Raw genomic sequence first — 15854 nt, 5'->3', positions numbered from 1 at the left:
AATATATTCTAAAATATTAAATTTGTATATAATTCTATAATTTACAAAATACTTCTTAATCTTTTAAACCTAACAAACTATAATAATGATAAATTTTTTTATAAAATATTCATAAAATATCTGTGAAATATTAAACTATTTTTATTGAATACATTTGAGAATAAAATTTTGCAAATTGATCAAGAATTATTTTTTGCAAATAAACATTATGTTGAGAGTAAAAATTATCATTTTCGCAATTTCTATTTGCGAAAAATATCTCAAAAATGTCTTTAAGAAATTTATTCTCAAATATATTCTAAGATATAAAAGGACATTATAAATTCAACAATGATATGAATTGATAAAATAAAATATGAAATAATAAAATATTGATTTATAGAGAATAAATAATAATAGATCAATATGTTAATTTATGAAAAAAATTTACAATTTTTAAAATTATTTGCGAGTGTTTATTTAATGTACAATTTCTTTAAAAATATGTTCCAATTTCAATATTTTTGTTAATTTTCAGAAAATTTTGTCATTCACTTGACAATTAAATTGTCAAGGAACGATGAAGATAAAAATGAATCGCAGCATCCAAGAAGCTTAGCGAAAGTGATTAATTATCGACGAGGTGTAATTAATTCTACCTACAATATATTAAATTGCCTGACATTAAGGTTTAATTGCTATTACAGCAGGAAGCAATAAAAAATGTCGTTAATTTCGATTGTTCTTTTTTTTTTATATCTTATTTTAATAATTTTGTAATTTAAATTTTTAAACATTAATCGATATTTCTTTTATCAATTTTTTTTATTAGTAATTTATTTTATTAAATGCACATGAATTTTTCAAAAATTAAATCAACTCCATTTTTTGTAAATTTTTAAATTTTTTAAAAAAACAATTAACTTATTTTTATAAGTTAATATATTATATTAAACAATATATAATTATAATATATTATAATAAACATAAATTTCAAAATAATAAATGTTAAATTAATATTTTTAACATCATTTTTTTTCCTAGTTTATGAATTATAGCAAATCTGGTCATTTTAAGGAATTTTCAAATTACTTCTTTAAATTACTTAAGAAAAATAGATTATGGGAAATAATTTAAATTTGAAATGATATATTTCAAAGAATAAATAAATAAATAAAATTTTTTTAATTAAATTATTTATTTATTATTTTACAAAATAAATTATTTCTGATTTGTTATTATTATTTGTTATTCGATTTTGATGAAAATAATTAGTTTTTTAATATATATCAAATATTTATATTATTATTGCTTCTTATTAACACTAGGATTATTACTATATTTATTATTCAATACATATATTGAAAATTATTTCATAAATGATATTCTTTTTATTAAAAAATAAAATATTTCTTTAAATAATCATTTGTTATATCATTTATTATTGATTCAATTGAAATATATTATTTATTAAATAATAAATAGCTATATTTAAAATAATTATTTTTCAACTATTATTTGAAATAAATTTAATCCAAATCTGATTTATAGAATTAATCAATTTAGAATTGAATAAATTTTGAGTATTTTATATGTATGATTTTTTTTTTTGATAAAATTAATAAAAAAAAATAAATAAAAAGGACAAATCTATTGTAATTCTTTTATATATAGATTCTCAATTAAAATAATATAAATTTATAATAGAAATATAATTTAATAATTTTAAATTTATTAATTAATAAAAGTAAATTTTGATTAATTTAATGTTGCTTGAATAAAGATAAATTTATAAACTGTTTATTAAAAAGTTAGCAAAAATATTTTTACATTGATTTGACAATTAATACCGACTGTTGGTTATATAGATAAAAATTACTGAACAAGAAGTTTTAGAAGTAAGCCATGTTTTTAGGACAAAAATTCCATGTTTCGTAAATATTATAGTTTACTTTATCTTATTAAATTTTTGATTCAAAAAATATCCTCATTTATACTTGAAAAAAAAATCGTAAAAAAAATTATTATAAAAAAATAATTCGATTATTTTTTTAAAATAAAATAATTTATTTAGAATAAATTTTTTTAGAATTGAATCAATCAACATGAATTTTTTTTTTTTTTTGATAAATTAAAATAATTAGATTAGATAATATGTAGAAAAATTTTTTAGAAAAATTATAATTGAAATCGTAAAGAAAATAGAGATCATTTTTATAATTTTTTTATCTGAGTATATAAAAATTTGAATAATAGATTTATAAATTTATGTTAATTATATATATATATATATATATATATATATATATATATATATATATATATATATATATATATATATATATGCTGAAAATTTCATCGAAATCAATTATAAAAATAAGCGACAAGCATTGAAAAATATAAAAATCTATAAATTTTAAAAGATGATTGAATATATTCTATCATATCGAATCATAGAATAAATAATAAATTAATTTTTAATAAATTAATATTGCTTAAAATATTGTTTTTAATATTATTTTTCAAATTCATTGAGAAAATGGCTTTTTGATAAATTGTCTAATTTTATTAAATCTATTTTTATTCAGATATTAAATAAAATATTAGAGATTTATTTATAATTCAAAATATATATTATTTCAATTAAACATTAAACTTTACTCATAGGTCTATTTTTAAATTTATGATTCCGGATGTTGTTTTCTAATTTTATCCATATTTCATGGATATAATTAATATTGATAATAGTTTAAATATTAAATTAAAAATGATTCCATAGCATTATTATTATTTTTTATTTTCAATAATATAAAAATATTTTAATTTAAATATTATGATTTTCAATTGATAATAGTTTAAATATTGAATTAAAAATGATTCCATAGCATTATTATTATTTTTTATTTTCAATAATATAAAAATATTTTAATTTAAATATTATGATTTTCAATTGATAATAGTTTAAACATTGAATTAAAAATGATTCCATAGTATTATTTTTATTTTCAATAATATAAAAATATTTTAATTTAAATATTATGATGTTCAAAAAGAAAATAAAAATATATATGTATAAAGATATTTGATAACTCATTGATATAAAAAATTATTATAAAATTATTATAATTTATATTAAATTAAAAAATGATCGTTACATTAAAATTAAATATTTCTGAGAATAATAAATTATTTAATTCAATTCATTCATATAATAAATTGTAATTATAATAATGTAAATTATTATAATATTGAATTATAAAGAAAAAAGAAATAAAATAAAATATAATATAATAATAAATAAATATAATAAAATAAAATATAAGACATGTTTTTAAAACGAATGACATAATTTTTTACTAAAAATTTGCAATTTTTTAAGTTTTTAATTATATGATTTTTCTTCGAAATCAATAAAAATAGCAACTATCTTTTATCAACAAATATTATAATATTTGTATAAAAAAAATTTCATAAGTAATGTATTAAAATATAAATATATGTATTTGAATAAAAAAAATTTCATAAATACAAAAGAAAATATAATGAAAAAAAATTTAATTTAAAAAATGTCTAATCGAGAGATAGGATTTTTATAAAAATAATGGAAATCTGAAGAAATTATTATTTTATTTTTATATCTATAATGATTAAAATATAAGAAAAATAAATTTTGATAAATAATAGTTTTTATTCAAATAATTGTTCAAATAAAATTTTTAGTTTATTTTCTATTCGTTATGTTAATTTATTTTAAATAATATCATTCGAAAAATAAATTATTTCAATATTTTTTATTTTATTATTTTGTTAATTATTTTTTATATTTCTCTATGGAATAATTTTCTATAAAATTTTTATTCTATTCCTTTTTATTTTCTTAATTGAAATCTTCTTACATACTAAACATAGTATTTAATTATATACACTTAATTATTCATTATCTTTTAATTTCTTTCATTATTCGAAATAATCAAACATCGTTATTCGAAATAATTTATTCAAAATAATCAAATAATAAATAAGATTTTAAAATTTATTCGAAAACATTTTATTCCAAATGAAATTTATTTCCAATACTTTATTGACATTAATTTCTTATTTTTATTTAAAATAAAAAAAAACATATTTCATGTTTAAATATAAACATGTTTCACACTGCCATATTAACGTAATAACATAATAATACATAAAAAAAATAATAATAAACATAATAACATCTTTCTTTGACCGAATAAATTTTATCAAGAGATGGCGAAAGAATAATTTTCTTCCAATTTTTCAATCCCCTTCGCATTCCCTTGCCAATATAGAATCATTATTATATAGAATTGAATCCAATGAAAGGCTCATAGCTTTGGGTTTTCATTCGGACGGTAAACGTGTCCCGTGTTGTGTCGTCGGTGCAGCTTTGGCCCGATCTTTTTACCGAACAGCACAATGCACGTTCTTTCAAGAAAGGGAGAAAACGCAACAAGCCACGTATAGAGGAACATGAAGAAGGTGGTAATACACACCATGGTCGGGAAAGAGGACGGCGAACGAAGGAGGTGGAAAGGTAAGCCCGGTATAAAAGAGTCGTTGCGAGCCGGCTCGTCTGTTTTAACACTCTCTTGCTCAGTGGATATCACGGACAATTCGCGTCGTCGACCTAGACAACATCGACCAACTCGAGGATCCTTTCTTTTTTTTTTTTTTTTGACGACGAAAAAGAGACGAGAGGTGAGTCGCAAGAAGACCTGGCTCTTGGTCCACGTTTGCCCTATTTTTGGTTTTTATTGTTCGATCCTCCTCTCCGTGGACGTTTGTGGAGGTTCGCAGTGGTTGTTGACGTGACACAGTTTCAACCCTATTCGAGACCGGACTCGATTATGTCGGTGGATATATCTACATATTATAACAAAGTTCCTTCAATTGATTTCTTGGTTCGAATAATTATTCTGAGTGATGCTGTGTGCGACGATAGTGGCATGGCTTTTGTCGTGTGCTGCCTTTGCGTTTCGTAGTGATAATTTTTATTGATATTGTTTGTTGGTTTATTAGGGAATTTTTGGTATATTTTTGGAATTTTTTAAATATAATGCTTGATTAGAGAATCAAGAGATCATTATTAGAGATGGAATGAAATTTAAATCTTTAAAAAATTTGATTTTGAAACTTTGCGAAATTCTCGAGAATGCTTATTTCTTTTTTGTATCTATTTTATTCAAATCTAAAAATTAAATAAATTTTTCAGATTCGCAATAGTCAATAGTATATAATAGACATAATAATGTTCTTGGCTTACAGAATATTGAATTTTTATATTTATTTTTTATTTTTTCTCTATTAAAATTATTGCAAACGTATTAATTGAAATGAAGCAATAGTTTATAATATAAATTTAGTTTTTAATTTTTTTCGATTATTATTGAATAAAAACCAATTTATATTACGATTTTTCGTACGAAGATTTATATTAGAAGATTTATAGATTATTTTTTATTTTTAAAATTTTCGGATTAAAAATTTCGAGATTTGTTATATCCAAAACTTTTTGAATTTTGAAAAGACATATTTGAAAATTTAAAAATTCAAAATTTCGAATTTCATATCTCCAATTAGAACTATATCTAAGTTTAGCAACGAAAAGAAAATAATATATGAAAATGAATATATGGATAATATATGAAAATTATAGAATTTTAGTAAAGTATCACAATAAAAATTATTTATTTATTTTTTAGATTTATTATTATTATTTAGATCTCAATTTAAAAGAATGGAATTTATAGAATATAATTTGTAAGATCTAGAATTTGAGATCTAGAAAAATAGCAAAAAATTGTAAAAATGAAAAAAAGAATTTAACATATATCGAAGAAACTATGTTATGATAATTTTGAATATATCAATTATCTGTTGTGTAGAAAATATTTTTGAACATTATAATGATGAATTTTTTCTTGTTTTTTTTTTTATTTTCAAAGAAAAATTTAGAGTATGTTTCGAATAATAAAATGCATTTTTTCGAATCATTATTATAAAACATTAATTTTTGATCAATTTAATTTCCTTTTTATCATTTTCTATTTTGAAGATTTCTTTGAATATTTTTTATTTTTAATTTTTTTTTATGGTTATTTTTATTTATTTATTTATTTTTTATTTATTTGTTTTTAAATTCTTTAATAAAATAGTGAAATGCTATTTTTCTTATTTCTTCTTTCTTTTTAGAAAAAGATATAATTTATGAATTTTTCGTAGATTTTATTTTTTTCGGTGTTTATTTTCTTATTTTTAAGGAAAAATTACAAATGTATGTCTTCAAATATCGAACATTCCATAAATTTTTAATGAATTATATTTTTTTATTTTTTAAAAATTTCTTTTTAGAGAAAGATAGTAAAGTATGCTATTTACATATTGTTAATTAATAGGTTGAGAAAAATTTCATCTTGTCAGTTTTATTTTTCTAGAGAAACGTTACGTATTAAACTTCTTCTAACATCAATTGCGAATTCCATTTCCTTATATTTTTTTCATTTTCCTTCTTAATATAACTTTTTTTAATCTCAAAAAATAAGAAAAAAGAAAAGATTCTTTAAAAAGCCAAGTAACGTTTATTTGGCTACCGTTAGTCGTAAGAATACGACTGCATGAGAATTCTTGTCTCCAACCGAAGGTCAGGATAACCTCAGTGTCAAATGAAATTCTCGTAGTCCTGGGAAAGTTATGTATTCTCGCACTCATTCCTCTCTCATTGTTATATTTCAATTAATAATATCTTAATTTTTTTATGCAACGTTATTCACATCTTCGTGAGAAATAAATATAAAATAAATATAAAAATTATTATATATATATATATATATATATATATATATATATATATATATATATTTAAATTTTTTTTTTGTTTTTTTTTAATCTATGATATTTACGATCAATTTTTTAAAGAAGATATTTAATAAATTTTATGGTATCGTATCATAACAAATAATAACTTAAATTATGATTACATTGGAAAGAAGAATATAAATTTTGACAAATTTTTCTTCATTTGGTGCACTTATATTTTATTTTTTTAATTTTATTATATTTTTATTTAATATTAGCTATTATTATTGTTTCTAAATTTTAAAATAATATTATTTATACGAATATGGACTAAAGTTTTTAAAATGCAGAATTTTTTTACATATGAAATAAACAAAAGAATAGATTAATAAGTGAAATAAATGCATTTAGACATCTAGAACGCGGTTTATCAAACACCACAATAATTTACAATTCGAACATGACCTAATTTTCCAATGGATTTAAACTAATGGAAATTTTAAAAAATTTCTAAATTATCAGTAAAATTTTTTTGTTTATTTACTATTCTGATGAATAATTAAAATATTTTTTTATTTTAATTTTTCAAGAAGAAAAAATTGTTGAATAATGTATTTATCTACTTCGTTGAAACCAATGTATATAATTAAAAAAAATTATGGATAATAATAATATATGGATAATTATGGATAAAATAATAATAGTGTTTTAATTAAAAGAATTGTATAAATGTGTTTTAAAACTTTTTAAAATATACTAAAAAATTATCTATAACAAAATTATTATAATAATTAAAATATTATAAATATAATTATGAAAATAGAAATTAATTTTTAATTATAAAAAAATTATTGAAAAATATAATATTTTAAAAAAGTATTAAAAAATAATTGAAGTAATTCATACACGTACAAAAATATAAATATTTAAAAAATATAATAATTTTATAATAAAATGAGAATTATATATATATTTAAATTTATAATAATTATAAAAGAATATAAGAATTTTTTGAAAAATATAATAATTCAAAAATTATTTTAAAGGAATTATTAATTATTTAAAAAAAATTATAAAAAAATTTTTTTTTTTTCTTTGCAGAAGTATGAAGTTAGCAATAATATTGGCAGTATTATGCCTAGCAATTGGAACAATTTCAACACCGGTACCAAAAATCTCAGCAGAGAAAACGTCGAATCAGAACGTCATTGAAAATGGAAGACAGGCGGCAGCACAATCACCAGCGGTCAGCGAGGATGATGATGATGATGATGATGATGATGATGACGACGTCGATTTTGATATCACGGGAGATGACGATGACGACGACGACGATGATGACGATGACGACGATGATGATTCTGATTATTTAGAACGTTTCATCGAAGATATATTAGGTAAAGTTCATATTTTTTTTTTCTTTTTTTTAAAATAATTCATGCAAAATGATGATACGAAAGAATATAATCAATAAAATAGAATTTATAATAAAATTGATTAGAAAAATAATAATTAGTAATGAGAAATCTTTGAATGTTAGAAAAATTATTGTAGATTATAAATGACAAGATAATACTTTTTGAATAATGAAACAATCTTTTACGAAAAATAAGAGAAAGATATCAAAAATATGATAATATAAATATAATATTTTTATTTATTGACTTTTAGATCTCATATTTGTTTTGTTAAAATTTTGTAAATATCTTAAATTTCTTAATTATTTTATTCTTTTCTTTAATTATTATATTCTATTTATTCTTTGATTTTACGTTTGTTAATATTTTTTTTTTTTTGATAAAATGTAATATGTATCCTTTAACTCAAAATAAGTAAGTTTTGCAATTTTTGCAAAAAATACAATATTAAATATTTATTTCTTTTTATTTATAAATTATTTTCTATTTTGTTTCAATACTTACTAAATAAGTATAAAGTAATAAAGTAATAATCATACATTTTTTTCATTAGTATCATTATTATACATTTTGTTAAAAGAAAGTTGAGTTTATATTAGCAATTGGTATAAAAGTAATTTTATATTAAAATAAATAAAAAAATATATTTCTTTAGAAAGGAATATTTAAAGAATAGAACGTCTTTGCATGTTAAGATAACGGAGATATTATTATATTATAGTTCTCGATACAAATATTGATTTTTTAGAATACGATTAAGAAACAACATAACAATAAAGAATTAATATTGTGTTATATATATAGTATATACTTTTTATATATATATTTTAATAAAATTATCACAGAATTGTTTATTAAAGTTTAGATATTTTAAAGATTACTTATTCACAAATTGAATAATTAATAAAAATTTTATAAATTAAATATTATTAACTTTATTTAAAATTATTTATTTAAAATTAATTAATTAATTTATTTTTTTATTTTTAGTACTTAATAAGATAAATATTTATTAATATTCTATTATTTTAAGAGAGTTAAAATTTTTATCTATATAAGAAAGTTTTGAATTTCTTATATATTAATATATATTTTTTCAACTTAAAGATTTTTATTTAAATTTTATTTAAGTACCCTATTAATTTGAATGAATCTTTTATAAAAGAAATTATTATTTTTTCTCTTTCTATTTTTCAAATGTTTTTCAATATTTTTCAAAAATTTTTCAAATTTCAATTTCAATTTTTTCATTGTTTAACAAATTCATTGAATTTGTTTTCATAAATCTAAAATAAAAATTGAAATAAATAAAAATATAAAGAAAATGTAATAATAATTAATTAATTTGAAATTCAATTTTATTTATCATATAATTTTTTTACCGATTAATAAAAACTAAAATAATATAAATAAATTACTTAATATTTTTATATTTATATTGTTTTTTAGATCTTCTTTCACATCAAAGAAATAAAAATCATATCCATATTTTCATTTTTAACAGAATATAATTACATAATTCAAATTCATTATATATAAATTGCAAATTTTTATATAATTCAAAATAAGATCAATAAATATCAACTAATATTAATAATAAAAAAATTAATGAAAATCAATATAACATTATAATATATACATATACAAATATATATATGACTGAAATTAAATTTGAAATTAAAATTGAAACTGAAAAAAAAAAATTATTCTGTATGTTATTTTTTATAATGTATCATTTCAATATCCTTCTAGTATTTTTCTACAGTTAAAATATTTAAAATTTCCAGTTTTCAATATCATTTAATGTAAATAAAATTAATATGACATATATTATATTCATTTGCGTCATTTATATAAAATATACACAAAATAAAAAATATATATTTGTATAAAAAATTTACAATCTTTTCATTAGTATCATTCATAATATTTAAAGGTAATCATAAAAATGAATATGCTTGTATTTCATTGAATTTACTCATTCATTTAGCGGCTTTTGCTTTCTTCGTATTGTCATTAAATAATCGTCAATAAGATTTCGTTGAATAGAACAATGAGGAGGGATCGCGAAACGAGCCGTTATGCAAACATTAAACCTCGGGTTAGTGACATGTTCGACGGAAATTCTGGTGCGTTTACGTAGTTATAACGGTACAAGATGCTTCAAACTCGCCCGAATTAACATAAATCGACGGCGATCCCAATTCGAAAAGAATTTCTACGCGCTACTTTTTTTACATTGACCTAGATAAAAAAAGTAATTGTTGAAATTTTTCGTCACTAATGTAATTATTGGATTATGGATTATACAAATATATATTTTTTTGTATTACTTTTTTTTGTATTGATATTTTTCATTATTATACGTATCGTTGGTACAAATGAATATGTTACATCTTTTTTTTTTGACAGTTTTTTTTTGTATGATAGTTCAATAAAAATTTTAGTTTTTAACAAGAATTTATTGAGAATTGTAAAAATTCTGGATATTTGCATTTATACAAGAGAATGATTCGATAAAGAATGAATTCTATTAAAATGAAAAATATACCTATTTATTATAATATTATTATAATTTATACTGTAGAGTGATTTTTTAACTTATAAATATTTGCAAATAAATAATACTAATTTGGCAGGAAATCATAAAAAAACTATCATTATATTGTAATGTAAATTATGATAAATGTAAATAAATATAATTAATAATAATAATTCATATAACAATTATAATAAACATTCATATACATATGACTTATGTGTATATATTCTATATAATATTTTATATTTTGGGACATACATATTTTAAATAATTTGATATATTTATGTATTAGTATTAATTAAATATTTAAAAATGTTTTAATTAAAAGAATTATGATTATTAAAAAAACAATAAAATAATACTTAATATAATTTTTGATGTTGAAATAAATGAATTTTTGACTTTTCAAATTTTCAATTATTTTCAATTCAATCAAATTTTTTATTGTTACAAAATTTTCTAAAACTTGAGGAATAAATCGTTATAAGTGATATTTCTTTTCTAAATAAATCTATAATTTTATGCTAAATCTTTTTTTATAATAACATAATTTTTTTTTAATGAGTTTTTTTTTATGAGAATAAGCTTAATTTATTAGAGATTTATACAATTGAATGAAAAAGACATATTATAACAGTATTGGATTATATTTTTATTGTTTTAATTTTAATTCAATTTTACACTTCTCATATAACAATATCTATCAATAATTTTTAATTTATAAATAAATTTTTAATTTAGAAATGATTATATAATCATTTATATATAACTATTTCAATTATTATATATAATTATTATTAGATTTTTATATTAAATATAATATTATATATAATATTATATATAATATAATATTATAGAAATTTATGATTGATATATGAGTAATAATTATTTAAATTTATGTTAATTTATATATAAATGAGTATATAAAAGTTTGTAACTTTTATAGAAAAATTAAAATCATCTCAATTTTTTTTGAGCTATTACATTGGCTATTACAAATTACAATATAATATAATATAATTAATAAAATAGTATATAATGTAATAAATATATATAATAAATATAATGTAGTAAAAATGTATAAATTTTTTTGGTTTTAATAACAAATTAAATAAAAAGATTTTTTTTTATTAATATTTCATTTTCAAAATACCTAAAAAATTTTGAAAAAATAATAAATACTATCTTTAAATGTAAATATTTTAGAAAGAGATTTATTGTAATGTTTAAAATACATTTTGAAATTATATATTTTTTTAATATACAGATTGCAATGTATTAATAATGATACACATTATAAATTACGCGAAAAAATTTTAATACAAATTAAATTTTAATATTAATTTTAACGGTTAAATTTAAGATATAATGTTAAATAACTTTCGATTCTTTCTTGTACGTTTGATTAATATATTATAAAATAAAAAATAAAATGTATGATTTTTCTGTTTATGTAACAGTCCCAATCAATAGAATTTTATATATACACACTGATACAAAAAAAATTGCAAATTTAAAATTTATCAAATATATCCTTTAGTAAAATTATTTATTTATTAATTATTCAACTAATTAATATAAATTTCATCCTGCTGCATCCTCTTTTTTTGTCTTTTTCTTATATTACATATATTATTGCTAAAAAATATCTAAACCTATATTTATTATTTTTAATTTCGAAATTATAGAAATTATTATTTTAAAATTATATATATTTGTACTTATAAACAAATTTTATGAAAATTTTGCTTTAAAATCAAATTCTTTTTAATGCATTTTTAGAACTATATTATTTTTATAATAAATATAAATTAAAAATTACATTAATTCATTCAAATTACTACATTAAGAAAATTGAGATATACGAAAATATAATTTTTTAGAAAAAATGTTTTTAAATTAGAATAAATTAGAATAGTAATAGCAAGCTGTTCAATCTTTAGTGGCAAAGATGTAATAATTTACTAATAATTTTACTTTTTATGATTATATTTATTTTTAATAATAATAATATTTTTAATAATAACTATATCTATTAATAATATAATATATATAATATAATTTTATTATACTTTTAATCGTTATTTATCTTTAATTCATACATTTATATTACATCTTTAATTCATAAGATTTATAATATTATATTATATTACTAAAAATCTATGATCAGTAATATTATAATATACTTAATTTTCATCATTATCATTGAATAAACAAATAATAATAATAATAATAATAATCAGAACAACACCTTCTAAAAAGTTTACTTCGACCACATATTCCAGGTGAAGAGGACGACGACGATGACGACGATGATGAGGATGAATCGATCCCGGTGGAATCAGTTGCACCAGTAGCAGCAGCATCTCCACCGGCTCCTGCAATTCCGGCGGCTGTAGAAGCCGATTTAAACGCCGCCCAGGAAGCGGAACACATCGCAGAAGCTGCTACAGCGGAGAGTATAGTTGCCAACAACGATGCGACTGGGCCTGAGGAGGACGAAGGAAACGCGGTTAGCGAGAGTCAGGCCGTTTCCGGTATCCACGAATCTGGTCTCGAAGGTGCGGAATCCGTGTCGAATCCTGTTCACGTTCCTGCCGCGTCCACAAACGAGGCCGAGGACGATGATGACGACGACGACGAGGACGATGTGGATCTGGTGTACACCGAGGACGACGATGACGAGGACGAGGAGGACGATGAGGACGAGGACGACGAAGACGACGCCATCGCCGACATCACCGGTGCCAGGCAAGCACGTGAGTTCAAGGGAAAGAGCAAGAAACACAGTACAGGGCATAAACACACGCGTAAATCTCGCACGCGTGCTACATCCCCTTCCTCGAAGGCTGTCGTTTAACCAAGGGAGAAGGGAACGAGTGGCAAGTCACGTACAACGATTCCTGACAATCACGTGCTCAATTAATTCATTATTGTTCGCTTATCCTCATTGGCCAAAAGGCGGTCGATGCTTTCTATGCTATCGTGCAGAAATAGTCTGGAACAACTTTTGTTTTGAGATGGTTTCGTTGTTCTTAAGGAAAATTGTCTTTGGAAATGTTATTTTTTTAGTTTATTGTAATATTTTTCTTAACGAAAGTTAGAAAAGTGATCTTCTTTGATTTTTTTTTCTTAAATAATTTTCTGGAGCAATGTCTTACTGTTGCACAGAAGTTTTCAAGTTACATTTTCAATGTAAAATTTCAATTGTATGAATTTTCTTTTAAAAAAATTATTTTGTGTATATTTTGTAATTTTAATTATTAAAGTAAGATTTTTTTAATAATAATCTATATAAATTTATAAAAATTTTATATTATTGTAAATCTTAAGAGAAAAATCCAAAGACTTTAATTACAAGACAGATTTTCAAACGACGTTCAAGCGTAAAAAGTTAAAGGAGCAAGAATAATTCATTCAGAATTAATTCGATCTTTATCTGTGATTCATTTTGCCGTTTAATTAAATTTCAATTTATATCAATTTTAAAAAACCAATCAAAGCAAAAGTTAACCAGTTTGGCGATCAATAGAGCTTGCGCATTCATTCGTAAAGAAATAAAGCACCGAGTCGAGAAGCTTCAGTTCATTGGTGTTGTTCGACACATTATTCAATGCTTTTTCAATGAAATTCTGAATACAATTAAAATTTCTTTTCAAAAGAAACGATCAAATATTTTTTTCAAAAAGATCAAAAACATAAACATAAAATTTTGAGAAAATTTTTGTTGATCATTAAAAAATAATAAAATAAAATGATCGGCAAAAATTCCCATTTTTTTGTTTTATTATTTTCTAGACAGTATAGGAACATCTTATGTACTAAATTAAAACATCTTAAAGAGGAAATTCAACAAAATCTCAAAATTTAAAATATATTTATTATTATTTTGATTTACTAGTTTATATAAAAATTTCTCTATAATTATTATTTCTAAATAAATATCGATGATATTAAATATTTACTTAAAGATTAAGTTAAAAATTATAAATTTATCTTAATGTTTTATAGTAAATATCTTTGAGATGTCCAAGAATTTTTTTGCAAAATAATTTACTAATTGATAATATTAATGAATTAGAAAGTTACAAATTATAAAATATAAATATATAAAATATCTCTTTTTCTATAATTCAATATCAAAGAATAATTAGATTATTTGGAATTTATAAAATTTATTTATTAAATTTTATTTGTTCTATTATCGTCAAATTCGTCACTGTTATATATAATATGGATATATCAATAACCAAATATAATTTATCATTCTTTTTATGACGGAAAAAAAAATGGATTTTTATAAGACATGATTTCAGAAATTTTCAAAATTTTATCTTAAATGAATTCTGAAAATAATTATTTAATTTTGTTTAATAAAAATCATAATAAAACCTGAGAAAAATAATATTTGAACAAGAAATATCTTACAAATTTTCTCTGAAAATAAAAATTTTTTTGATTTTATTCTAATTGGATAAATACGTATAGCTATTATAGGACAATATTACAGTCAAAAGTTTAATAAATGATCTTTATCATATATTTTCCTATCATAAAAGGAATTTTTAGATTTTTTTGATTATCTAATTATTCAATAATTGTAATTTATAATTTGTAACTTTCGATTATTTTCGAAAATTTCATTGATAACGATAATAACTTAGTTAGTAAAAAGGATATTTAAACTTAAATAATTAAAACGTCGTATGCTGTCTGGATTATTGCTTTATTAGTTTGAAAATTCACTTTATAAACAAGAATTATTCGAACCACCTAATCATAGTAGTAGATTGTAGAGTAGTAAACGTAGCAGTAGTATATTTATTCTATTTATTAACGTGAATACCTCTAATAATCTTGAAGCGATTCACACGTGATCGAACAGCATGACACATCGATACTCGATATATCGACAACTTTTTGTAGCTTCCAATTACGCATTCCTCGTTCTTATAATGGAGCTTGCACGACTTCCGTTTACAATACTGTGTTCTAACTGTTAAACGAGCAACGTAGTGTGAATTATAATTGATGGATTGTACATAAACATTTTTGGCCAAAGTATTCGAAGCTCATGTAAGCCTGTTGAATGAGGCAGT

At 20.0% G+C, this 15854-nt stretch overlaps 1 protein-coding gene across 4 annotated transcripts in view; it reads left to right on the top strand.

Moving 5' to 3' along the window:
- Positions 1–4557: 4557 nt before the first annotated feature.
- Positions 4558–15854, top strand: part of LOC727170 (eisosome protein SEG2) — a 40602-nt gene continuing 29305 nt past the window's right edge. For 3 of the 4 annotated variants that reach the window (XM_026444089.1, XM_026444087.1, XM_026444088.1), the window contains exons 1-3: positions 4558–4698; positions 7897–8192; positions 13041–13514. In XM_026444089.1, the coding sequence (XP_026299874.1) occupies positions 7901–8192; positions 13041–13514 (766 nt within the window). In that variant the 5' untranslated portion in view covers positions 4558–4698; positions 7897–7900. The remainder of the gene's footprint in view (positions 4699–7896; positions 8193–13040; positions 13515–15854) is intronic. The other variant, XM_026444090.1, reaches the window with a different exon arrangement.

This window comes from Apis mellifera, linkage group LG11 (assembly GCF_003254395.2).
Source record: "Apis mellifera strain DH4 linkage group LG11, Amel_HAv3.1, whole genome shotgun sequence".
In the NCBI taxonomy this organism is placed as follows: Eukaryota; Metazoa; Arthropoda; class Insecta; order Hymenoptera; family Apidae; genus Apis; species Apis mellifera.
This window is presented reverse-complemented; position numbering and strand designations above follow the sequence as displayed.